Source organism: Leptodactylus fuscus, chromosome 5 (genome assembly GCF_031893055.1).
Source record: "Leptodactylus fuscus isolate aLepFus1 chromosome 5, aLepFus1.hap2, whole genome shotgun sequence".
Lineage (NCBI taxonomy): Eukaryota > Metazoa > Chordata > Amphibia > Anura > Leptodactylidae > Leptodactylus > Leptodactylus fuscus.
In genome coordinates, this window is record NC_134269.1 from 209886928 (window position 1) to 209913329 (window position 26402).

General features: G+C 47.5%; 2 protein-coding genes across 8 annotated transcripts in view; both read right to left on the minus strand.

Moving 5' to 3' along the window:
* Window positions 1–10515, minus strand: part of DNM1L (dynamin 1 like) — a 30024-nt gene extending 19509 nt beyond the window's left edge. For 3 of the 4 annotated variants that reach the window (XM_075275176.1, XM_075275174.1, XM_075275175.1), the window contains exons 1-2: window positions 10286–10515; window positions 322–469 (exon numbers count right to left, since the gene is read on the minus strand). In XM_075275176.1, the coding sequence (XP_075131277.1) occupies window positions 322–469; window positions 10286–10387 (250 nt within the window). In that variant the 5' untranslated portion in view covers window positions 10388–10515. The remainder of the gene's footprint in view (window positions 1–321; window positions 470–10285) is intronic. The other variant, XM_075275177.1, reaches the window with a different exon arrangement.
* Window positions 10516–14742: 4227 nt separating this feature from the next.
* The window catches only part of FGD4 (FYVE, RhoGEF and PH domain containing 4), a 79879-nt gene continuing 68219 nt past the window's right edge, over window positions 14743–26402 (minus strand). For all 4 annotated transcript variants that reach the window (XM_075275178.1, XM_075275179.1, XM_075275181.1 and 1 more), the window contains exons 11-17: window positions 25657–25829; window positions 25538–25568; window positions 24952–25047; window positions 23439–23564; window positions 23008–23151; window positions 21705–21845; window positions 14743–20476 (exon numbers count right to left, since the gene is read on the minus strand). In XM_075275178.1, the coding sequence (XP_075131279.1) occupies window positions 20234–20476; window positions 21705–21845; window positions 23008–23151; window positions 23439–23564; window positions 24952–25047; window positions 25538–25568; window positions 25657–25829 (954 nt within the window). In that variant the 3' untranslated portion in view covers window positions 14743–20233. The remainder of the gene's footprint in view (window positions 20477–21704; window positions 21846–23007; window positions 23152–23438; window positions 23565–24951; window positions 25048–25537; window positions 25569–25656; window positions 25830–26402) is intronic.

Here is a 26402-nt window from a genome sequence, read left to right on the forward strand (position 1 = left end):
AATAGGACTGCGGTGCGACCAGGCTATTAGACCAGGAAACGCAACATCACACGGTCCGAGAAGAGGAAAGGGCACTCGGAGCTAATTTGTGGGGTTCCCGACCCCTATTATTTTCACTCCCTGTCAAACTGGAAAGGCCCTTTGAGACATATGAATGCTATTAAATGACTAGTGGCCCCCACCCCAGGAAGGGACCCCATGTATGACAATACAGGACACATCCCTGACGAGATCTGATCACTCTCATGACTGTGCAGCCGGATACTACAACCCTCCATCCTCTCTCCTCCTCATGCACATAAAATACAGAACATTCATTACCGTTCTCCTCCCCGGAGGTTTTGCGCCGATCATCGGAGGATACATGAACCAGCTGTAGGATCAGGGGTCTTCTCGTCACTATGCCTGTGCCCCGGGGGAGCAGATCCCGGCCAACTAAGCTTTCTAGGACCGAGCTTTTTCCGCTGCTCTGTAAAGAAGAAAAAAAAAAGACAAGGCTTAGTACAAGAAGAGCGCCAGATACAGGACGGGCGAGGAAATGACAGAATGGGGGGGGGGGGGGGGGGGAATCTGAAGAAGCCGAAAGGACACCCCAGCAACACCAAAAAAAAAAGAAAAAAAAAAAAAAAAGAAGGAACCCCCCCCCCCCCCACAAAAAAAACAAAACAAAAAAAAAAAAAAAAAACAACCTATACTCCTCTTCCTTGCCGTTCCTCTCACTGACGCTTTTCGTTTGTATACAAAATGGCTGCCGCGGTGATGTCACCTTGTGGACAGGATGGGCCTATATGGCGGTATTCGGTGCTATACACAGGATTTACGGGGAGACCTATTATAGCTGGACGACTGCCCATCCGACTGCTGCGTTTTGGGGATGGTATAGTAGGAATGGGCCCATCCTGAACCCCCTCCTGACACTTTCTACCACAGAACTATGACATATAATATTTTTTAATATTCACTCCGTTGGCTCAATTTAGTAAAACTGTCTGTCGCCCAAAGCAACCAACCACAGCACCGCTTTCACTTTACCTCAGTGGTTTAAGAAATGAAAGCTGCGCTCTGACTGGTTGCAGTGGGCGGCAAAGACCCTCTGCCAAGGTCTACTGTACACTTCATTAAACATCCCATTGATTGTTTTCTATGTATATCTGCATCTGGGAAAGTTGGGTGACAATCTAGACAATCTTAAAGGGGTTGTACCAAGATATCAACAGATAACGGTGGTAACTCCATGACAGGTGAAGTCCGACCGCTCCATTGTATGCGATGGATAGGGAGTAACTCCATACTTGGTAAGACCCCTTTAAGTGGTCCGACTACAAGTCACCTGCATAGACACACGGTACGGCTTGGTTCAGACAGATAAGAAAAAAAATAAAAATCAACACAGGCAATATGACAGCACATAGACCAAATATACAGCTGTGTGAACAAGGCCTAACAACAGGACAGCAAAGTGATGAGGGCTGCTGCATAATCTTATATAGCCTAGACTGGACGCAACAGTAGCAAACCCTCAGCTGTGAAATATATTGAGGTATACTTATGAAGCCTGGAGTACTGAATGCCAGTCTTCCTGTCCCCTGCGCTAGCAGCAGAGCAGCCCTTTTTATGAGGCGGCGCACAACTCTTCATTAGAGATGAGCAAACACTATTCGGAACAGCCATTTCGAATAGCACGCTCTCATAGAAATGAATGGAAGTGGCCGGCACACAGACTTTGCCGGCGGCAGGTCACTTAACCCCCCGCGTGCTGACTACGTCCATTCATTTCTATGGGAGCGTGCTATTCGAAATGGCTGTTCCGAATGGTGTTTGCTCATCTCTACTCTTCATAAATATGGCATCTGCTCTGCTAGGCCGCAGGCCTCTGCCGGACTCTACACCAGCTTGGCATAAATTGGCATAGACATGGCGCTTTTTTTTTTTTGCCACCCAAGTGTATTCCGCTATTAAATCATGCACCCTCCTCAGCCTACACACTCGGACTTGTACGTGTAGCCAATTCTGGTGCATTTGGTGCCAGTGAGGGCGTGTTCACACCTGCGCCCGGTCTCCACTTTGCAGAGAAACCGGACAGGAGACGAAAACCGGCAGTCAGTTTTCAAACCAATTAAGGGCTCGTTCACATCTGCGCCCCGGGTCTCTGTTTTGCAGGTTTCCATTTCCTGCTCGAAACTGGACGGGAGACTGAAACCGGCAGTCAGTTTTCATAACCATTCATTTGAATGGGCTTGGAAAGTGTCCGGCCTGTGAGCGTTTTGTGGACTTCGCGGCAAAACCGTTTTTTTTTTTAACCAGACACAACGTTGGACATGCAGGACTTTGTATCCAGTTAAAAAAACCGGTTTCGCCGCAGAGAGCACAATACGCTCACAGGCGCTCACGGCTGGACATGGTCTGACAGGTTTCTGTATTCTGTCAGCAGAAGAAGGAAACCTGGAAACGGAGATTGGGCGCTGGTGTGAACCCAGCATCACTTGAACGGGTTTGCAAGGTATCCGCCCATGAGCGTCTTGTGCCTCACCGCGGCAAAATCGGACATGAAGGACTTTGTGTCTGGTTAAAAAAACGGTTTCACCGCGGACAGGCAGAAGACGCTCACGGGCAGACACTGACTGCCGGGTTTCTCAGGTAGAAGATGGAAACCCACAAATCGGAGACTGGGCGCAGGTGTGAACCCGCCCTGAGGGAACAGGTTAAGGGTATGTTCATATGGAGGTGCTGAATCTACCTTAAGTTGCGCCCGAAATCTTCCAGCCATTCATTTCAATGGGAGGCAGTAGATTATTTTTTCCTGCTGGCGCCCTACTCATTCCACCTGAAAACTCCCATTGAAATGAATGGGAGGCGGTAAATACACCATTTCTGTTGGAGCGGAATTTAGTCCTGCCAAATAAAGGAAAAATACCATGGCTCCCTTCTCCAAATTCAGCGGATTAGAAAAAAAAAAAAAAATCTACTTCAAATTCCCAAAACAGAAATTTTCCGCTGGACAAATTCAGGCTTGCGCTGGAGAATCCATTGCAGAAACCGCCAAAAGTCAGTTTGACAATGGTGGACCTCGGCGCACCCCATCTATAGTCTATGGGGTCCAACGATGTTCACGTGTGACCACTGTTTTAGTGGCCCGGCTCTCCAATGTTTGGGTCACCTGGCAGACCTGAACCACAGAGTGAGTGGTGCAGATGTGAACTGAGCCTCAGCGTCACATTTCTATGTCTGAACACCCCCCAAAACTGTCATATGAAACACCAGTCTTAATAAATTCCACCGAAAGTCTATTGTAGGACTTATGACAAGATGGCAAAACTAAGGACACATATTACTGGCAGGTGCCTGGGACACAAGTATACGGCTGTACATACAATATATGACACGGTGACCTACTGACAGAGCGAGGAAGGAGCCGGAGGCCATAACAATGACAGGCAGGTGTGTGACGCCATATTATGTACAGCACAATACCATTGTGGGGTGTAGTGCGGACAACACACGTCTATGTCAGCAGTATATGTCACCGCCTCGCAGTATACAGAACCAGAGCGCTACCTCAGCATGTCCTTTAGGTACACGGCCCTATATACGAACCGCTCCAGCTATACATTTAATGGCCACTGTGCAGGATATAGTGCGGCCAAACTGGATATTTCTTAGCTGCATCTGCTCCTGGGAAAGTTGGGTGACACCTAAAATAGCAATAAACATGGCAGAGAGTACATGAAGTGTTACGGAACACAACAACAATATAATTCTGTGTGACAGGTCAGATTTGCCATTCAGGAGTCTGGGAAAGCTGGATGGCATCCTATGCGAGTACTATAATATGGGGGCTAAACAAACCATAGAAGCCCAGGTGACCCAATATTTGCTGCGGGTGTCCAATGTTGGCATCTACCGAGACTTGGTGGTCTTGTGAATGATCATCCAGCTTTCCAAGGAGCAGATAAAGCCAAAAACCTGACTGAAATGTGAGATGTTAAAGAGGGCAATCGCATGAGACGAGCCCCTATGGTGACATATTCAGGTGACAACCCCTTTAAGGGCTCAAATCAACCCAGACCACAACGTTGCATCGGCCACAACACAAGCAAATCTGTCACGTGAGAGTTGCCACGACAGGACAAGCACAAGAAATCCATCAGGTATGATGAGCGTCGTAGACGGGCCGGGACAGACACCATTAATAATCTATTAATAATCAATCCTCGGAGGGGCGGCCATAACCTTGTGAGGGTCACGAGCTGTATCTTATGAGGAATCCTCCTCTCGTGTCATTCAGCCTGGAGGCCTCTCACAGCATGGCCGCCTCCGCTACCAGGCACTCGAGACGTGAGTCCAAGGAAATCTACTGTCTTATGTGACTGGCCTGTCATCTCCAGGAGATATACAGGAGCCCCGTCAGTGCACTATATACAACCGTACTGAACACCAGAGCAGTCAGGCCGCCGGAGTACAGGAGACGCGTCAGCCCATACGCTATTTGGAGGCAAAAACAAGGGTTACGGATTTTGTCATTCACAGATTTCCCCCTGTCCAATGAAACGCAGCACAAGATTTGGAGGACATATTTGCGTACACACAAGCTTTTGTGCACGCAAAATAAAATCGCAGATTATAATAATTTACCGCATTGCATGTCGCGGCGGCCATATAAATACAACAAATTGGTTTAATTAAAAACCGAACAATTTGGAATATTCAGGTCAAACTTGGGTAACACAGCCTTGCAGCGCTGGAGTCCTGGGTTCGAATCCCACCAGGAACAACATCTGCAAGGAGTTTGTATGTTCTCCCCGTGTTTGCGTGGATTTCCTCCCATTCTACAAAGACATACTGATAGGAAGAAAAAGAAAATACAGTGTGATCCCTATATGGGGCTCAAAAAAACAAAACTTGGCTTGTGCCGAAGCAGTTCTGCCCGTCTCTACCACATACACACGGTCTGCGATTTTCTCAGGACAATAAGCATCCAGGTCCGCAAAACATCCAAAAAGGACGAATGTTCCCAATAAAATCAATGGGTGTACATACAGTCTGAGGTTACCGAGGTGTGAACAAGTCCTTATTCTCATAGATACTGCAGAGAAAGGCTGACAGATTATCCTGGCCAAGGCCGCATTCACATCCGCGCCATTCTGTTAAGGTACAGGGGGTTGTCAGACTATGGAGGTACATAGTTCTGCCCCGATTACTGGATCCTGTCCCCACCCCTGGCAAGGCGTGTACCATGTGCGCCCCACATGGTATGAAGGAGACCTCAAAACAGGCCAGACCTTAATCCTTAGGAGTGACGGTAGCCCTGAATGGATTGCGCCCATATGGACCAGTGCCAGGCCGTGGGCATATTACCTGTGACCCCAACAGAGACGTGATACAATATGCCACGGCCATATTGTATTACACACATTGAGAGATTATCAAAAGTGAACCAATCAGGTCACTGCTTTCACTTTTCAAGGGCCGGAACGTGGTTGATTGCCATGGACAACTCTATAACCTAGACCGTGTCCCAATGTGATGTCCTTTGTCGTAGCAGGGCACCATATTATACATGGGGGGACTCCAACCTGAGCTGAAACTACAACTCCCAGCATGCCCTGACAGTCTCAAGTGTAGGGCCCTGAATATCACATGTGCACACAAGGACCGACCAGACCTCCGCCATGATTTACGACAGTTATAAACCCTGTGTGATAATAAGGGCCTATGATGATTGGCTGCACTACTGTAAGCCGCTCCTGTGTGCACCAGTGTAGGTGCAGGTTTAAAGGGGCACTCCAGCCCTGTGAGGCGAGAGGATATATTACTAGAATATTCAGTCACATTATGATCAATTTCTAGGATCCCTCCTGATCCTGGGGCCATAACTGAATTTCTGTCTCTGTCCCATAATGCATCTTGGTGCCATCTCCTTCCTGGGTAAGTGACACCTATACCCGGCCATCTACAATTCATCTCACCAGACTGTGGCCCGCTTTATGCACTAAGTGTAAATGATTTTAGGGGTGGCGGGGGTCAGCATATACGGTCTGTACCTGCACAGGCACAACATTCTGCAATGCCCCATGTGTACTGACTCCTTGCTTTTTAGCAATTTCCCCTACAGCAGTTTGGCAGACATCCCGGCTTCGGCTCCTGACACTTTGGTACCCAGGTCCTTGTCATCCATTGTCCTCCCTTAGACAACTACCAGTTACTAACCACTGTGCACAAGACCTGACCAATCACTTACACATCACAGATTCGTCCTGGTCACCGTCGCTCAGGTTCTTACACTTGCCCATTTTTTCTGAATCTGACATAAAAAATGTTCAACTTTGCACTGTCTAAGGCCGGGGCCCCAGGGACGTAACGGCGGCGTTGTACAGTGCAGGCAAAGTGGATGAGATTCATGCAAATCCCATGCCCACTTTGCGGAAGAAATCGCAGCGCGGACATGCTGCAATTTGCAAAGCCGTTGCGGCTTTGCAAATCGCAGCATGTCAATTATATCTATGAAACGGCGGCGGCTTTCCCATAGATATAATGGGAAGAGAAAGTACGCAGAGGAAAACTCCAGACAGAACCGCAATGCGATGACGCTTTAGCGCTGCAATTACGGCCCGTGGGGGCCTTAGCCTAAAACTATGAATCCCCTCAGTCATCCAGATCTTCTTAAATCTGTCTCACTCTCCAACGTGCCAAAAAATAAAAATCTGTCGCCGTTGCCTATGTGGAAAACTTATGTTGTATATTTAACAGTGATGACGGGACCCGTGTTCTTGTGATTGGCAGATGTATCGTCACCAAACAGCACGTTACCCCAAACCTGTGGGCCAAGGGTAACGTGAAATAACCAGAAATACGGCAATTATCATAGTTACACATGGATTACATCAGAAGCAGCGTGCAACGTATTAGTACCAGGTCCTGCCCTTGTGTACACAGCACTCAGGACGCCATTAGTGCAGATTCTGCTAACCTTAAAGGGGTTGAGACCCGAAAAACAATCTGATCACTGGGTGTCTGGCTGCTGGAACCCACCAATCATAAAAAACAGGGATCTTGTCACCCTAATGTGACTGGACTGAGGGCTGTCCCTAGGGACCAGTGGCGTGGATGCTACACCCTCGACCCATTCAAATGTGGTTCACAGGACACCAGTTGGGAAGATTGGTTGGAGCCCCAGTGATCAGGTTTTTGGGGTACAAGCCCTTCCAGCTCTTTCCAACATTGGGCTGGTGAATCAATAACCACATCCCCTTATAGGGGCAGCAAATAAATAGAAAAGGGGCCCAATATATTACTGTATATGGTGGACGGGGTCAGCGCCAAATAGTGTAACAATAGGAAGAATGACAATGTGCAGCCTCTAGGGGGCGATCTCCAGGTCATAATGTAAGATGGATACGATACAGGGTGCACCAATGCCCCCAACAACCCCTGTCAATAAAACAGTTCACCCTGTCTTCCTTCCCTTGGTCTCTCCCAATGCCATCTCACCCTTGGACTATTCAAATGCCTCCTGTCATCTTTCCCTAGTCTCTTCCAATACCCCCTGTCACCCCCTTGGTCTTTTCAATGCCCACACTGGTTTCCTCCAATATCCCCATCATCCCCCCCTTGGTCTCTTCCAAAGTCCTACCACCATGGTCTCTTCCAATTTCTCCTGTCATTCCCCCTTGGTCTTTTCCATTGGCCCCCATCATAGCCCCCTTGTTCTTTCCCAATGCCCCTTGTAATAACCCCCTTAGTCTCTTCCAATACCCCATCATTCCCACTTGGTCTTTTCCAATGCCCACCCTGGTTTCCTCCAATGTCCCCATCATCCCCCCCCCCCTTTGTTTCTTCCAATGCTCCCTGTCATAACCCTCCCTTGGTCTCTTCCAATGCCCCCTGTCATAACCCCCTTGGCCTCTTCCACTGCCCCCTGTCATAACCCCCTTGGCCTCTTCCACTGCCCCCTGTCATAACCCCCTTGGCCTCTTCCACTGCCCCCTGTCATAACCCCCTTGGCCTCTTCCACTGCCCCCTGTCATAACCCCCTTGGCCTCTTCCACTGCCCCCTGTCATAACCCCCTTGGCCTCTTCCACTGCCCCCTGTCATAACCCCCTTGGCCTCTTCCACTGCCCCCTGTCATAACCCCCTTGGCCTCTTCCACTGCCCCCTGTCATAACCCCCTTGGCCTCTTCCACTGCCCCCTGTCATAACCCCCTTGGCCTCTTCCACTGCCCCCTGTCATAACCCCCTTGGCCTCTTCCACTGCCCCCTGTCATAACCCCCTTGGCCTCTTCCACTGCCCCCTGTCATAACCCCCTTGGCCTCTTCCACTGCCCCCTGTCATAACCCCCTTGGCCTCTTCCACTGCCCCCTGTCATAACCCCCTTGGCCTCTTCCACTGCCCCCTGTCATAACCCCCTTGGCCTCTTCCACTGCCCCCTGTCATAACCCCCTTGGCCTCTTCCACTGCCCCCTGTCATAACCCCCTTGGCCTCTTCCACTGCCCCCTGTCATAACCCCCTTGGCCTCTTCCACTGCCCCCTGTCATAACCCCCTTGGCCTCTTCCACTGCCCCCTGTCATAACCCCCTTGGCCTCTTCCACTGCCCCCTGTCATAACCCCCTTGGCCTCTTCCACTGCCCCCTGTCATAACCCCCTTGGCCTCTTCCACTGCCCCCTGTCATAACCCCCTTGGCCTCTTCCACTGCCCCCTGTCATAACCCCCTTGGCCTCTTCCACTGCCCCCTGTCATAACCCCCTTGGCCTCTTCCACTGCCCCCTGTCATAACCCCCTTGGCCTCTTCCACTGCCCCCTGTCATAACCCCCTTGGCCTCTTCCACTGCCCCCTGTCATAACCCCCTTGGCCTCTTCCACTGCCCCCTGTCATAACCCCCTTGGCCTCTTCCACTGCCCCCTGTCATAACCCCCTTGGCCTCTTCCACTGCCCCCTGTCATAACCCCCTTGGCCTCTTCCACTGCCCCCTGTCATAACCCCCTTGGCCTCTTCCACTGCCCCCTGTCATAACCCCCTTGGCCTCTTCCACTGCCCCCTGTCATAACCCCCTTGGCCTCTTCCACTGCCCCCTGTCATAACCCCCTTGGCCTCTTCCACTGCCCCCTGTCATAAACCCCTTGGCCTCTTCCACTGCCCCCTGTCATAACCCCCTTGGCCTCTTCCACTGCCCCCTGTCATAACCCCCTTGGCCTCTTCCACTGCCCCCTGTCATAACCCCCTTGGCCTCTTCCACTGCCCCCTGTCATAACCCCCTTGGCCTCTTCCACTGCCCCCTGTCATAACCCCCTTGGCCTCTTCCACTGCCCCCTGTCATAACCCCCTTGGCCTCTTCCACTGCCCCCTGTCATAACCCCCTTGGCCTCTTCCACTGCCCCCTGTCATAACCCCCTTGGCCTCTTCCACTGCCCCCTGTCATAACCCCCTTGGCCTCTTCCACTGCCCCCTGTCATAACCCCCTTGGCCTCTTCCACTGCCCCCTGTCATAACCCCCTTGGCCTCTTCCACTGCCCCCTGTCATAACCCCCTTGGCCTCTTCCACTGCCCCCTGTCATAACCCCCTTGGCCTCTTCCACTGCCCCCTGTCATAACCCCCTTGGCCTCTTCCACTGCCCCCTGTCATAACCCCCTTGGCCTCTTCCACTGCCCCCTGTCATAACCCCCTTGGCCTCTTCCACTGCCCCCTGTCATAACCCCCTTGGCCTCTTCCACTGCCCCCTGTCATAACCCCCTTGGCCTCTTCCACTGCCCCCTGTCATAACCCCCTTGGCCTCTTCCACTGCCCCCTGTCATAACCCCCTTGGCCTCTTCCACTGCCCCCTGTCATAACCCCCTTGGCCTCTTCCACTGCCCCCAGTCATAACCCCCTTGGCCTCTTCCACTGCCCCCTGTCATAACCCCCTTGGCCTCTTCCACTGCCCCCTGTCATAACCCCCTTGGCCTCTTCCACTGCCCCCTGTCATAACCCCCTTGGCCTCTTCCACTGCCCCCTGTCATAACCCCCTTGGCCTCTTCCTCTGCCCCCTGTCATAACCCCCTTGGTCTCTTCCAATGCCCCCTGTCATAACCCCCTTGGCCTCTTCCAATGCCCCCTGTCATAACCCCCTTGGTCTCTTCCACTGCCCCCTGTCATAACCCCCTTGGCCTCTTCCACTGCCCCCTGTCATAATCCCCTTGGCCTCTTCCACTGCCCCCTGTCATGTCCCTCTTGGTCTCTACTACTGACCCCCCTTGCCATCCCCCTTGGTCCAGCCCGGGTAGGGGCGCCCCGCACTGCCGCACTCACCTGCGTCCCCACCACCACGATCTGCGGCAGTTGGATGACGTCGGCCCCCACCGTGTTGAAGACATCCTGCAGCTTGTTGATAACCGGGATGAGCGCCTCCATGTCTCAGGCCTGTGACGGGCGATGAATGGAGGGGACAGCAGGGGGGCGGCCACTACTCTCCGCTGCCGGCACCACCGCTAAGCAACCATTGACCCGGCCCACAGGCCTTTGCGGTTGGGAGGGGCGCGGACATGTTTTGCGCGCATGCGCAGTATTCAAAGCGCGCCGGGAATTGTAGTCCTTCGGCCTGACGAGAAGAATTAGCCGCGTATGTATTTGGCTTATTCCAACGTTATTTGAAAACTATCACGTTAGGTTAATAAAACACTGTTATATGTATGATACATGACTCTAAAGGGTTAATGGGTAGAGGTATTTTTATATAGAAAGGACTGAGGCGTTAGTGAGAAGGCAGTTTGCCCATAGTAAATATGGCGACTGGAGCGTAGCCGTGAGGAAACAGGAAGTGCGTCATGACACAAACAGGAAGTTGTCTCTGGAGAGGTCCCTGACAGTGACATTGGGAGATAAGAGAGTACAGGAAAGACACAATAGTGCTGACAACCAGCAGGGCGGCCTGGGGGCTCTGCAGGGGCGACCTCCATGTTGGTTTTTGGGCATATTTAGTTCCTGCATTAAAACCAATTTATATTGGGTGTCATGTGAAGACTCTTCCCCTTAGGCTGTGTTCACATGTTACATTGTAATCTTACTTGTACTTGACAGACACCTGAGGCTGTGGGTGTGAGGCAGATTCAGTAAGGAGAGGACACTGACCTCTGCAGTTGGGGGAGGGGGGATCATTTAGGATTGCTAGGCCATATCCTTGTTTAATTTTAGCGCTGCATTTTTTTTATGAATAGGGTTTAGGGTTTTAACAATAAAAACATTTCAGTCAGTCAGATAGACATTGAATGGAGGAGCAGATCCATATAGACAGGGGGCATCGGACCCCTGTCTGGGGGATTAAAGGGGCTCTACAGTATTAACTTCTATTGCAGCTTTCCAGGTTGCACCTATGGGATCTACCATTGAGCCCCGAGTCACCCTGTCCTTCTCCCTCATCTCTTATGTTCACCACTAGTTACCTCTACTATGGCATCTGGCTTTATTATTACACTGATCTAGTCTGACAGCCCCCCAACCCCATTACCGGTAATACGGGATAGGAAACGGGTCAGAACCTGCTTGGAAACCTTTGGTTCAGTCACAGTAGCACCCTGGGGGATTAAGCATTGAGGCCCTCCTTGGAAAACCACTGCAGATGGACCACCAAACACTTCTGCCTCTCCTTTGGTAGGTGATAAGTGTTGAACTTGTAATAATTCCTTTATAACTTATATGAGACTGATGGGACCCCCAGTAATCATCACAACAAAGGGCCCCAAGTTCATCCATTGTGCACGGAGCACCATTCACTTGTATGGGACCTCCTGTAACAATGGCAGTACTATAGATGCACGACTGCTCCATTTACAAAGTGGGGTCCTGAGTAGTCGGTCGCCGCCCTCCAAGAATCAAATACTTGTCCTGAGGATAGCGGATAAATGTCATTCATGGGCAACACTTAAAGATTCCCAGCAGCCAGTTGTAATCTGAGGAAATCCTGCAGTAAGTATTTGGGTATTGCATCAGTATGTCATCAGCGCTGCAGACATTTTACAGCATGGCTCAAGTTACTGCCCCACTAGGTGTACCGTAGCAAAAAGGGCTGTGGCAAAAAACCGCAGCAACAACATGACACGGTTCTTCCTGTAGCGATTTAGACAGAAAGTTCGCAGAGGTTCAATAGACAATCCCTGCCCTTGTGGTCACTAAGGTGGGGGTGCTCAGACCCCACTAATCCTCATTGCCCCTTTATTTCTCTGGGTTTTCGTGCGTCTTATATACCAGCCCCAAGACCTGAGCCGCCGCCGGCGTCATGTCTACACGTGGCTCTCACAGCTGCACAATATGGGCGGCTTTTATGTATTTCAAGACGGCTATTTATTGTGTGCACGCCCAAGAGGATGAGCTAAGAATAGAAGAAAAGGCATCCTATGAATGTGTGGATGATACAGTGCCTACCTAAACATTGTCCAGACCAAGAGCCCCCTTCATGGCCACAATGCCCCCCAAAGGGCTAAGGTTTCTTTCAGTTGTTCATGGCCTCTTTAAAGGGATTCTATTAAAACTCAATTTTTTCTGCCTACCACGTAGAAATAGCCTTAAGAAAGTCTATTCTTCTCCTACCTTTAGATGTCTTCTCCGCGCCGCCATTCCGTAGAAATTCCGGTTTTCGTTGGTATGCAAATGAGTTCTCTTGCAGCACTGGGGGTGGGCCTCAGCGCTCAAACAGCACTGGGGGCGTCACCAATGCTGTGAGAGAACTTTCCAGCGCTGCCTCCATCTTCTTCAGGAACGGCCTCTTCGTGCGTCTTCTTCCGGAGCTGGGTTCAAACATCTAGGCCTCGGGCAGCTGACTGCACATGCCTGCCGGCCAGAAGAAAATGGCCGCTTACAATACTGTGTAAGTGGCCATTTTCTTGTGGCCGGCGAGTATGCGCAGTCGGCTTTGTCCTAGGCCCGAGGCCTAGAAGTTTGAAGCCACCGCCAGAAGAAGACCTGTTCCTGAAGAAGATGGAGGCGGCGCTGGAGAGTTCTCTCGCAGCATTGGGGACGCCCCAGTGCTGCGAGAGAACATATTTTCATACTGACGAAAACCGGATTATATACTGAACGGTGGTGAGGAGAAGACATCTAAAGGTAGGAGAAGAATAGCCTTTCTTAAGGCTATTCTTACGTGGTAGGCAGAAAAAATTGAGTTTTAATGATAGGATCCCTTTAAACAGCTTGACACTGGTCACTCCTATTGATCAATTCATATCCACTGGTATCAGAACTACGTAGTGTGTTGAGCTGGAAGCAGAAAGGGGGCTGGTCTGCAATCACCTGGCATAGCCACTATATAGTATACAGAGTTGTCCGCTTCAGACTCTGTACACTGTGTAGTCAGGTACAGATATATCAGTTTAGGCCATCATGTACAAGATCAATATGACTCCTTAAACCCATTAAAATGGGCTTCAAGATTCCCTATAATTTTTACTAGACATAGCGCCATACTTTTTGTAGTGGTTTTACCTGGCATTGCAACTCAGGGCACATTAGTCCCACTAAGGGCTCGTTCACATCTGCGTTGCCCTCTCCGTTCTGCAGGTTTCCGTTTCCTGCATAAAACAGAGGCAGGAGACGGAAACCTGCAGGAGGCTTTCTCACCCATTCATTTGAATGGGTGAGAGAGATGTGCGGCGGTGAGCGTTTTATGCTCTCCGCCGTGAAACCGGGTTTTATAATCCGGACACAGAGTCGGACATGCAGTACATTGTGTCCGGATTTTTAAAAAAACCGGTTTCGCGGCGGCGAGCATAAAACGCTCACCGCCGCTCACGGCCAGACCCGGTCTGTGGTTTCCGTCTTCTGGCATGCAGAAGACGGAAAGCACAGAACGGAGAACCTGAACGCACCTAGCGTAAGAGATGAAAAAGACCCCACAAATGGGATATCCTAAAGATAGAACATCAGATATTTTAAAGAATTTCCCATGTCTATATTAAAAACATTAAGCCTTATAATATACTGATACCAATTCTGGGGGGGTTTTCTTTACAGCAGTCACCTCATTTACATAACAGATGGTATTACAATAGAAGATAACACCTCTGTAGATAACACCACTGATCCATCATTGCATCCTTTACTAACAATAGATGACCGCTTATGGGCTCGTTCACAGGGGGCGCATTTTGGCACTGAATCCACGCCCTCACAATAGAGGTGTATGTAGACCGCTAGCTTCCAGGAACATACTGCTCACAAAAATAGAGCCGGGCTGCCCTTTCTTCAAGCGGATTCCGCGGCCGATTCAGCCACGGCATCCGCCTCGTGGCAGCACCCTCCAGATTAGGGCCATTCATTTGGGCCTACTCTGAAGCGGGAAGCCATTACTGTCAGAAGTCACAACAGGCACATTTTGGTCCTATACAGACGCGGCTTCCCGCGTCAAAATCAGGACCAAAATACGCCATCCCATGCCCTCCTCCTCCCACACTGAGCATGTCTAGTAAAATATCCCATAGACTTCAATGAATCGATTCCAGACTTTTGCAGCCTATGGCTATGACTATGCTGTAAAGCAGATCACTAAATGCTGTTAACAGCGGAGAAGTTCAGGCAAGATGGCTGCCCTCATAATCATATACAGAACATAGAATAAAAAAATTTAAGAAAAAATCTACAAATCAAAAAATAAAACTAGAAAAAAAAATATAGATTTCACAATGCGGTTTGAATAAATTAAAAAACAAATTGGGGACAAATTTGCTTTAAATTTTTTTTTTAAAAAAAAAACCAGACTAGTCCATTCAGTGAGGTGACCAGCTTTCAGGATTTTATTTCGCATAATAACCAGAGTCTTTACCAATACAACATTCATCAGATTTGAAGATTATTTTACTTTTTACAGAATATAAATTTTCAGCTATTAACAGTAATTAAAGTGCTTGACGTCAACAACACATCAGCTCAGGGCCAAATATACATATATTACAGGAAATATATACACCTTCCAAAATCTCTATTGTCATAATAGGTTAAAACGGGGCCATTCAACAACATCCTTTCGTTCATTGACAACGTTATAAGAAGCTTCATCAAAGCAGTCAGGGCTCCATTTTGATGATACAGAACTCCAAATGCTGAGATCTCCACCAGCTCAAGCCCTTCTCATCATATAATAGGCACCGCTGTGCTGATTCAGACGCTGTTGGCCTTTTCTCTCTATCCCCCACCGTTCCTGAGCTATCAGTACGGTTAGTTTTGGTGCCTGATAGGTTAACTAGACTCCCTAATGCCAGGAGAGTGCAGGCAGGAAAGGGGGCGTGACTCAGAGCTCTGGCACTGTGTGATTGGAGTTCTGAGACATGCCCCCCTTCGCCTGCTCCTGCCTAACACCACCCACTAGACATTAGGGAGTCTAGTCAATATATCATACACTGAAACGAACAGCCCTAAATTCTCGGGAAGAGTGGTGGCTAGAGAAAAAATTCCAAATGTGCCAGAATCAATGGTGAGTAGCACCAAGTAAGGATGTAAAGAAATGTTGGTGAAAGTGGTAAAAAAAAAAGTCCTCTGTAATATAATACTCTTTATCCAATAAATTCTATAGTAACACTGTATACGGTAAGCTCCCTCTAGTGGTGGCTGTAAGAAGAGTGTTATTACCTAACTCGGGCTTTGCAGGGGATTTGGAGCTTTGTATCAGGAAAAAAAATGAGCCCTGGTTGCTATAAAGAAACGGGAAGAAATGAATCAACACAGATCCTAAAATTGACTTGATATTAAAAATGGACTATACACTTTAAGGGTAAAGAGTAAACCCATTGTGCTCTAGGGGTTAAAGATTGGCCATGAGCGCCCCCCTCTATGTTCGGTCATCCTAATATACTTTGATTGAAATTCAGACCATCCATTATTTCTGCACCGAACCTGCTTATATTAGAGCTGCGTTCACACTGCAGCTTATTGGAGTTTAACATCTTAAAAATCTGATTAATAATGCAAAATAAAAGAGAGACCCGCCCAGTTTGGGGACTGCCACTGTTCCTTGCCATTGCAGTGCCATAATATCCATACCGGCTTTCCAGTTACGGATTGGCATTGTGCAGCACGCAGCTTGGCATTAGTTCGTTCAGGTTTCCCATCCCGGCCTGTAGTATTAATCAGATTTTTCCAGACATACATGTCATCTAAGGCACCATAATGGGCAAACCCTGTAAAACCAAATTGGTGTCAGTAAGATGGCCAGGGCTTACACCGTGGCACGTGAGGTCTTTGTGTGGGTATCACATGGGCACCAGAGGCGTACCTTGAAACTAAGGGCCCCAATGCAGAATCTGTGATGGGGCCCCTACCTACCTTGTGCTAGTTACAATAATGGTATATTCTATGCGGAACCCCTCAGGATACAAGGCCCGGGGTCACTCTTACTCTTCTATTGTGTGGCTGTAACGTATGGATTGTGCAACCAGGTTGGGTCATCATGAATATTTAATGAAGACGAGGCTTTTAAAGGGTTTTTTCAGTACTTTTATACATTAAAGGGATTGTCCTGCATTTACAGTTTTATGCAAGGAGGTCAGAGAAGGGGAAAAATTTGACGATTTTCTTAAAATATAAATTCACTTTCAAGTGTGAATGTGATCAGATATGTGCCAACGTGACTTTGAAGATTAAGAACCCCTCTTTTATTTTTTTTTTTTGCAGGTCCTGCACTTAAACTTCAAGACGTGCTGAAGCTGAATAAGGAGCTACGAGTCCTAATAGTCAGCTGACCCAGTATACGGTGTATATGAATGGAAGGTATGTAAATCTGTACGCCATAGACTATGGGACGTTTAGTGGAATGCAACGTGAACACACCCAAACCCAGACAGGTTTTATAGTTGGTTTTGGCGGCACAGTAATACATTGTCTTGAGTTTTGCTGCCAAACCGGCCTCAGCCAACAGGAGATGAGTAATTACAGATTTGCTCAGGCTTGGACTCTGTAACATGATGACTATAAAGAGCTATATACAGGCCGAGGTGTAACATTAGGCTCCCGGCCCCCCATGCAACATCTGTTACAGGGGGGCCCTCACCTACTAAGCGCTATTTGTAATACTGGTGTGTTTTTATGTGGCAGAAGGGCCCCTTTAGTTCCTACCAATCAGTGTTACATTATGTCATGTCCTCTAGTCACATCCCATGCTGCGGTCAGGAGTTTACAGCTTCACTGATGGATCAGTATCCTTACACAGCGCAGGACATGTAGTGTTCACGTTAGCACAATTGAGTGTATAATAGGAGAGGACAAATTCCAATATGGCTGTGTTCGCGTTAAAGGCTCTGTAGCCAGTTCCATCAGATTTGATGAGAAGAGTGGCGTCTTATGATGGACACCATGAGGGGATCCTAAACAGTCTGTCACATGACACACCTCACGGATTTGTGATTTACAAATACAGGGAGCTTTTTTTTTTTTTTCTTAAAGGGAGTCTGTCACCCCCATCCATCATATCAACCCAACCCCATAGATAGATAGGTTAGGGTCACCTGAATCAGACAGTGTTTTCCCCTTGTGAATCGCTGCCTCGGTGGCCGAGATATAGATGGTTTTATCAGTCATTTGGAGCAACGTAGAGGCCGCCATTAGTCCAAAGATCTCATTTGCATATCAAGAAAACAGCAATATCTCAGCAACCGAGGCAGCGATTCACAAGGGGACAACACTGTCCGATTCAGGTGACCCTAACCTATCTGACTGCAGGGATTAATATATTAATATTAATATGATGGGTGGGGTGACAGACTCCCTTTAAAACAAGAATGCCTCCTGTATTTGTTAATACAGTATGGTTTCTACAATGTAGCAGCCTGAGGCTATTAGTGACATATATTCTCCCATATCAGAAAGCATGTCAAAGTAAATTTGTCCCCTCAGTTGTCAGGCACATATGGACATATGACAGTAACGCTCCGCCCAAACAATGCGTCATGACGCCACGTGACCCACTAAGGCCCAATCTTAGGCCTTGCAGGTCCCTGATGTTAGTCAGAAGACCCGAAAACAGAAGGGAGATGCATCGCAAACCAGGAAAGGAGAGTAACACTGTTTTTTATATTTGGGCCTCTGCTCATTATACTCTGGGGTCTGCAGAGACACCCCCACCCCCCTTACCTTTTCTATGACCCTTGGGACCTACTTATAGGAAGGAGTCCTGCACAGGTTTTTGCTACCCTATAGGAAAGAGATGGGTGAGACACACTGCACACTGATCACATGATCGGCTGTCAGTGTTAGCAACTGATGATGTCACTGATCAATTTGGCAGCCATTTTGTAAACTGAACCAGAACTCAATGGGGCAGATTTATTACGCCTTGTACATGAATAGTCTTTATTGGGGGGTTTTGTGCCGCCTTTGTCTCTTTCCTGAAACGGGGTGTGGTGAGGGAATGCAGGAGTCCAGAAATATGGCGTAAGTGATGCGGGAAATATACACCAGCTATGAGGTAGAGGGTGCGACTTATTGTATATGAGGCGCACCCTCCAACGGCGATGGGGCTTTCAAGGCTGGCGTTGATATTGCCAATATTCATATATCCGCCCCATTACAAGGTGACTTTGGGCAAAACGGATGCTGTATTATGCTAAGTGCAGAAAGGGGGCGCTCCAGGATCTCTTCTTCGCCCCCTCAGTGCCTGAGCTAGTCATAAAACGGTAGGCCTCAGTTATCAAATCAGTTCTCCATATCAACCAAACAGATTTCCGCTTTTATTGCTGAAGGGAAAGCCGAGCTCTGATTGGTTATTATGAGGCCCAGTGTATAAATTTAGCCCGGAGTGTTCCTTTAACTGACATCATTACAATGTTGATTCGCCAGCTTTTTCATAAGGACCAACACTATGGCTAAGGCACTTCAAACAACAAAATGGCTGCCACCCCTGTGAGCATGTGACAAAAACTGAAGAAAAAACATAATATATAAACATTGAAAATATAATGGGGAACGTCACATAAATACATACATTCCTATGATATTGGTGATGACAATAGATAACCCATACAGGGGTGCGGATGGATAGGGAACAATGACTCTTAAAGCACCAGACAGGAGGACGTTCCCTATAGCTTAAAATGAATTAACCCTTAACATTATAAGGCAACTTGCCCTGCAGCATCACAACTAATATAAATTAATGGGGTTACGTTGCCTCAAATGATGGGGTAGACCCCATTCACTTGCATTAGTTGCAGTGTTGCATGGCGACACACTAACTAGTCACAGCCTAATTGCTTTTATATTTTTTAATATATCTTTATACCAGTTACAGACCTCACAATAACCTACGTAGTCACAGAGGTCACTGATTACAATCTTGCATGCCATCAGGCACCACTAGAGGGAGCTCATGAGCTTAACATGTACTGTTTATCCATTGAACTCTATAATAACAAAGTATGCAGTACGTTCCCCCTAGTGTCTCCTTTCTGTACTACGTCCGTGGAGAAGATTTGAAGCTCTGTATCAGATAACCAGAGTATTTTTTGACCATAAAGATATATTAGAAAATTATCCAGAGCAGAATGTTAAACCTAAAAACAGCATGGTGCTAAAAGGAGGACATTCCCTTTAAGATGACAGATTTAACCCCCGGAGGACGACAGTCGCCATGCTGTATTACAAAGGACAATATTTAATTAATAAATAAAATCTGAGTGCAAATAAAAGTCCAGAATTCTCCATTTACTATGATTTTTGTGTCGGACTTTCGGGACAGACTTCATGTGCTTTCTTCTCTCGAACCATTTGTGCCGTTACATTTTCACGTCCGAACTCTATGAATAAATCGGAACATCGCGATTTCATCTTATAGCTGATTGTGCAATCATTAATAAAATATCTGAGATCCTAGAACGTTACGTGGGATTTTACATCATCGAAGCCCTCGGGGGGTGATCGTTGTCCATAGAATGATGGTAGGGTTCCCCCTTATTCGTGGACTGAGACTAGACATTCTCAACTGGAAAGACGCTCTTCTCTCTGAAGGTCCATAAAATGTCACCATGTAGTGAAAGCTTGACCCAAACCTCTGTTGAAGACTGTTTGTCCACCAAGTCTTCTTCTCGACCACCCAATATCCATACCGCCATGTTTACGGATTCTTTGGGTTCTTGTGGTTGGCACTAAACGAAGGATAGGACCTGGAAGCTAAAACCCAAGTCGGTAGTCAGGTCCGTAGACCAAGTCTGGCTCATCGTTTTCAACGACTTTCTTAGCCTTGTGTTCATATTTCGTTGGGGTTTCCGAGAAGGACTTATGTCTCTACGAAGAAGGTTCCAAGTCCCCATCTACAGCACCGTTGGCCTCCCGATCGCTCGTGGTCTCCCCCACTACTGCCAAGTTGATGACTTTAAGCCACCTCTGCTTGAGTTCTTCACTGTCAGCCGAGAAGCTGTGAATGGATTTCGACTGAGAGAGTCTGAAGCTATAGGGCAAGTCTACTCCACGGGGCGATTCTTCTACAACGTAACCAAGAAGAGGAATTGTAGCTTGAGCTTTGACATCCTAAAAAGAAAATCAAGAAAAATATTGGGTTTTAAAGACGATCCTCAGTTCTATTGACTATACCGGGTAGACCCGTTGGTAGGGTTGAGCGATCGTGTTCAGAAAAGATCGGATTCCGATCGGCGATCGAGAAAATTTCACGATTGCAATCGGAATTCCGAACATGATCTTTTTAGGTGGGATCGAGATCGGTGATTATTTCCCACAATGCTTTGCTACTGGCCAAGTCTTGTGGGAAAAGCTAACAATGTTAGTCTTCACACTGAGTATACGCTCCGCTCATTCTGAGCGGAGTGTATACTCAGTGTGAAGGCTCCGCTGTGGTTCCATAGGAATGAATGGAAGCAGCCAACACACAGCCTTAACCCCCTGCGCGCCGGCTGCATCCATTCATTCTAATGGGAGACTAGCTAACATCTCTAGTAGCTACTTACCTGCAGAGATGGCTGGTCCGGTGCCCGGTGTTCTCGTTCTTCTTTGCCTCGCTGCCCCCGCCTCACAGGTTAGTGTTAAAGAGCTAGGAAGAAGGCGGGGCTTGTGGCTTAGGATAGTGTGGGTGGGTCTAGGGTGGGGAGACGTGACGTCTCCCCTCCCAGTACCCGCCCACACTCTCCTAATCTGGGAGGCAGGGGGCAGCGAGGCAAAGAAGAACGAGAACACCGGGCACCGGACCAGCCATCTCTGCACCAGGGGGGACTAAGTAGCCAGAGGATTAAAAAAAATGCTCTGGCTACTTAGTGATTAAAAAAAAAAATCACTACACAGCGTGGATTCTAATAATTAAAGCGTTCAATTGTTAGATTCCATGCTGTATAGTGATTAGGATTGTTTTTAAAATCCGATCTCCGATTAGTAAAAAAAAATCCCATTGACTTGCATTGGGATCGGAATGGGGATCGAGATCGGGTTCGAATGAAAAATGATCGGAAATCGGATTTCAAAATCGATCCTGAAAAGTCAAGATCGGCTCAACCCTACCCGTTGGTCATTTGGGACCTCCAATAAGTTGGTGCAGATCTTAGGAGGACCTATCATGTTTGATCCCTGGTAGTCCCACCTGTGATCCGCTTACCTTTAAACTTATCCCAGCCCAAACTGCTGATTTTTGGCAGGACTGGTCGTGTCCAATCTTATAGTTTCAGGGGAGATAAATTATTCCAAATCTACTCCCCTATATGATTGTATAGGGTACTGCATGTGAGCAGAGAGTCACGTGTATTTGTCTTACCTGTGGTGCTCCGTACATGTATAACACGAGAGCCTCGTGTTTCGGGATCACGCACCAGACCTTCTGCCAAGGTTTCGATTTTTCGTTGTACTGGAGGAAACTGCAGATGACGCTGTTTCCTGAGACTTCTGCAGACTCAATCTGACGATAGCGAGAAAATAGGAAAAAAAAATATGTGAACAAAAAGTCAAGAAATAAAGTTCAACATGTTTTTGAGGTCAATTGGGTCAGATTTTGTTAGGGGTATCAAAGTAGTACGACAGGCTTAAAGAGGACCTTTCATGTCCTCGGGCACATGCGTTTTATACAACGCTAGAAAACCAACAGTATACGGAATTCAGCTTTCCTGTTGTGTGCCCTGGGTCAAGAGATATCGTTGCCGTTCCCGATATCTCTTCACTATCAGAAGGGGCGTTCCTGACAGTCTAGCTGGGCTGTGAGGAACGTCCCTCCTGACAGTACTGTCCAAAGTTCTGTACTGTCAGAGGGGATGTTCTTTACCACCCAGCCATGACGCTGTGCTGTGAGCCCCCTCTGGCTTTCTAGTGGTATATAAAACCACATGTGCCCAAGGACAGGAAAGGGATTGTAGTGTTAATAGTACACAATATCGAATGGTCCATAGTAGCATCTTGAAGACCTTAGGCCTCATTGGACCTCACCTACCATGTGCCATTTATTAGTTTCCCCTCAGACACCTTGGCCCAGGTATATAGTATATAGTAGCAGCAGCCAGGTCAGGTGCAGTCTGAAATGGATTTGTCTGGGCTTGTTCACACGGGGCAAGAGGGGGTGGATTCTGGCACTGAATCCATGTCAGAATCCGCCCCCTCACAATAGAGGTCTATGGAGACCGCTCGCTTCCTTTTTTCCGTGACCGGTGTGTTCCCACTTATGGAAAAAACAAGCGAGCTGCTCTTTCTTCAGGCGGATTCCACGGCCGATTCAGCCGCGGCATCCGCCTCGCGGTAGCACCCTCCGGACTAGGCCCAGGAAGCCACGACGTGTCGGAAGCCGCGGCAGGCGCATTTTGGTCCTATTCCGACGTGTCAAAATCAGGACCAAAATATGCCATCCTGTGCCCTGTGTGAACGGGGCCTCGCGGTGACACTAATTTGGGGGCAGGTCCTTATGCTGGCGGGGTTTAGGGCCTCAAACCTCGTAATCTCAGTCCCATCCATCACTTTATTCATGAGTTTTATAAGCTGTAATGTGTTGGAGAGGAGTTTGGGTTGGGCGCACCTCACACCGGGGACAGGACACCTTGGTTCTTTGTGCTATACGTTCACATTTGAGGTCTCACCTCCAGTATGCCCCTCTTCTTCTCTTTCTCCTCGCTGTCACTGGATCCTTTTAATATATGGTAACAATCTTTACAGACTTTGTTACTTTTATTCCCATCATAAGCGAGGTGAGCTTTGTAGTCGGAACATTTCCAACAAACCACCTGTGAAGAATAAGGTACATGTAAGTCAGAGATAGGGTCCATACCATTGTAATGTATATACGGAGTATACGGGACTGTCATCGGCAGCTACAGTGACTATACAATACACTGCTTCTCCATTATACACAGACTTGTTTCTGGTCCCTCCTATTTTTCCTCTTCTGTCTCTCCATTTCTTTTTCTTTACCATGGTTAAAATACTTGCCAAAATGTAATATGACGAGTTCAACCTTGGGCCTGTCCTGAGTGAATGTATTTATGGGATCAATGATAACCAATTAACTTACATATCCACATGCCCGACAATGATGCCTCCTTCTGGTCAATGCATTAAATTGCTCTTTGCATTTCATGCACATGGTCACCTCATTGTCTCGGATCCACCTTGGGGCCCGGAGTCCTAGTTCAGCACTCTACAAAGGACATTACAAATACATAAGATAAACTATAGATCTCAAAAGAAAATCTGACCTTATGCCGTACTGCTGATAACTGACAGCAATGACGACTAACAGAATAGTGAGCGCAGCTCTGGAGTATAATACAGGATGTAACTCAGGATCAGTACAGGATAAGTAATGTAATGTATGTACACAGTGACTGTACCAGCAGAATAGTGAGTGCAGCTCTGGAGTATAATACAGGATAAGTCATGTAATGTATGTACACAGTGACTGTACCAGCAGAATAGTGAGTGCAGCTCTGGAGTATAATACAGGATAAGTCATGTATGTACACAGTGACTGTACCAGCAGAATAGTGAGTGCAGCTCTGGAGTATAATACAGGATAAGTAATGTATGTACACAGTGACTGTACCAGCAGAATAGTGAGTGCAGCTCTGGGGTATAATACAGGATAAGTAATGTAATGTATGTACACAGTGACTGCACCAGCAGAATAGTGAGTGCAGCTCTGGAGTATAATACAGGATAAGTAATGTAATGTATGTACACAGTGACTGTACCAGCAGAATAGTGAGCGCAGCTCTGGAGTATAATACAGGATAAGTCATGTAATGTATGTACACAGTGACTGTACCAGCAGAATAGTGAGCGCAGCTCTGGAGTATAATACAGGATAAGTAATGTAATGTATGTACACAGTGACTGCACCAGCAGAATAGTGAGTGCAGCTCTGGAGTATAATACAGGATAAGTCATGTAATGTATGTACACAGTGACTGCACCAGCAAAGTAGTGAGCGCAGCTCTGGAGTATAATACAGGATAAGTAATGTATGTACACAGTGACTGCACCAGCAGAGTAGTGAGTGCAGCTCTGGAGTATAATACTGGATAAGTAATGTAATGTATGTACACAGTGACTGTACCAGCAGAATAGTGAGCGCAGCTCTGGAGTATAATACAGGATAAGTAATGTAATGTATGTACACAGTGACTGCACCAGCAGAATAGTGAGCGCAGCTCTGGAGTATAATACAGGATGTAACTCAGGATCAGTACAGGATAAGTAATGTAATGTACAGTATATACACAGTGACTGCAGCTCTGGAGTATAATACAGGGTGTAGATATCTACTGTATATGATCAGTTGTCATTTCTCTTCTCCTCAGGGAATCTTAGACCAATTGTGTTACTCTGCAGGGTCAACAATAAGCACAGGAGAGGAGAATATGAAATCTGTGCCACGTCTTGAGATAAGATCAGTATGAGTGGACTTGACCTTATACAAGCGGTGCATTAAGAGGAACTGTCAGACACAGGGATCCATCATCTGACATTACAGAATACTTCTCTCTTTCTTAATAGACCTAAACGTAAAATTAGTCAAAACTTACAGAAACTTCCTGAGCCGCTTCCTCCATTTTTTTGGCGTTCGCGATTAAAAAAGTTTCATTTCGCTGTTGAAATTCCGTAACTGCCATTTCCAAAGCCTGAAAGGAAGTCATGAATATTGTTAATCTGCACCTTAGGATGATATTATAGGGGTTATTTTTCTCTGCTTGTAATACAGACATGTTGTCCTGACATGTCTGGACCTTTGTTGTTTTATTGAAAATCCATTAACCCCTTCTCGCTCTGCGCCATACTATTATGTCACACTGAACGAATAGTTAATGCTCAGCGCCGTAATACTACAGCACTGTAATGCCGCGGGTACAGGAGCTGTGCCTGTGACATTACCTCTGGTCCCAGAGTCAGAAGATACTCCGACTCTGTTGGATTAACCCCCTGGATGCCATGATCAATAGCGATCACACCATCCAAGGGTCTAGGGAACAAGATCCCCACCCCTCGGATCCCCCGCGATAAGATCATGGGGTTGCCAGGAGGCAGAGCAATGGCTAATCAAAACCTATGTACCCCAAAATGGTGTCAAACGAAAGTACAAACAGTCACACAAAAAACTAAGCCCTCACGTACCTTGATCCATTCTTTCTTGATTTGTTCGGAGCTGAAATAAAAGATACATGACATAAGTAAAGGTGAAAATAAGGACGCCGGCTACAACACATCGGAGACACGCACAGAGGAGACATTACCTGGCCTGTAACTCCAGCGTCCGCTCCTTGCCGGAGATCTGGAAGGTGTGCGGATAGTCCTCGTTCTGCGTCTCCACCACCTTCATACCGTCCAGCCCGATCTTTGTACGCACCGAGTACTTTGCCCCCACCAGACTGAACTTGGGCACGCAATACAGCAACATGTTGTTGAACTTGAAGAGAAGAGGTCGAGACATGAATGTCTTATCTGAAAATTTACGTTAACCCCTTAACGACCGGCCCATAGGAAATCTACATCGGCACTGACAGGTCCTTCCTGACTGCGCTATAGCAAAACTACATCGGGCAGTCAGGGAAGGATTCCCAGTCAGTGCCGACGTAATTGGAGCAGATCGTAGCTGTATCTAAGTCCAGCTAAGACCTGCTCCATAACCCCCCCATGGGGGGGTTTTAACCCCTTCAGTTCCGTAATCAAACATGATCACGGAACTGAAGCGGTTCAAAATTTCAATTTTCATTTTGTACATTAATTTTTGGGAAGCATTTTTAGGCTCAAAATGATAATACACCTTGATACATTCTTTGATGGGTGTAGTTTATAAAATGGGGTCACTTTTGAGGGGTTTCCATTGTATTGATACTTTAGGGGCTCAGCAAATGCGTCATGGCACCAGAAAACTATTCCAGCAACATCTGCCCTCCAAAACCCAAATAGCGCTTTTTCCATTCTGAGCCCCACCATGTCCCCATACAGCAGATTATGGCCACATATGGGGTATTGCCGT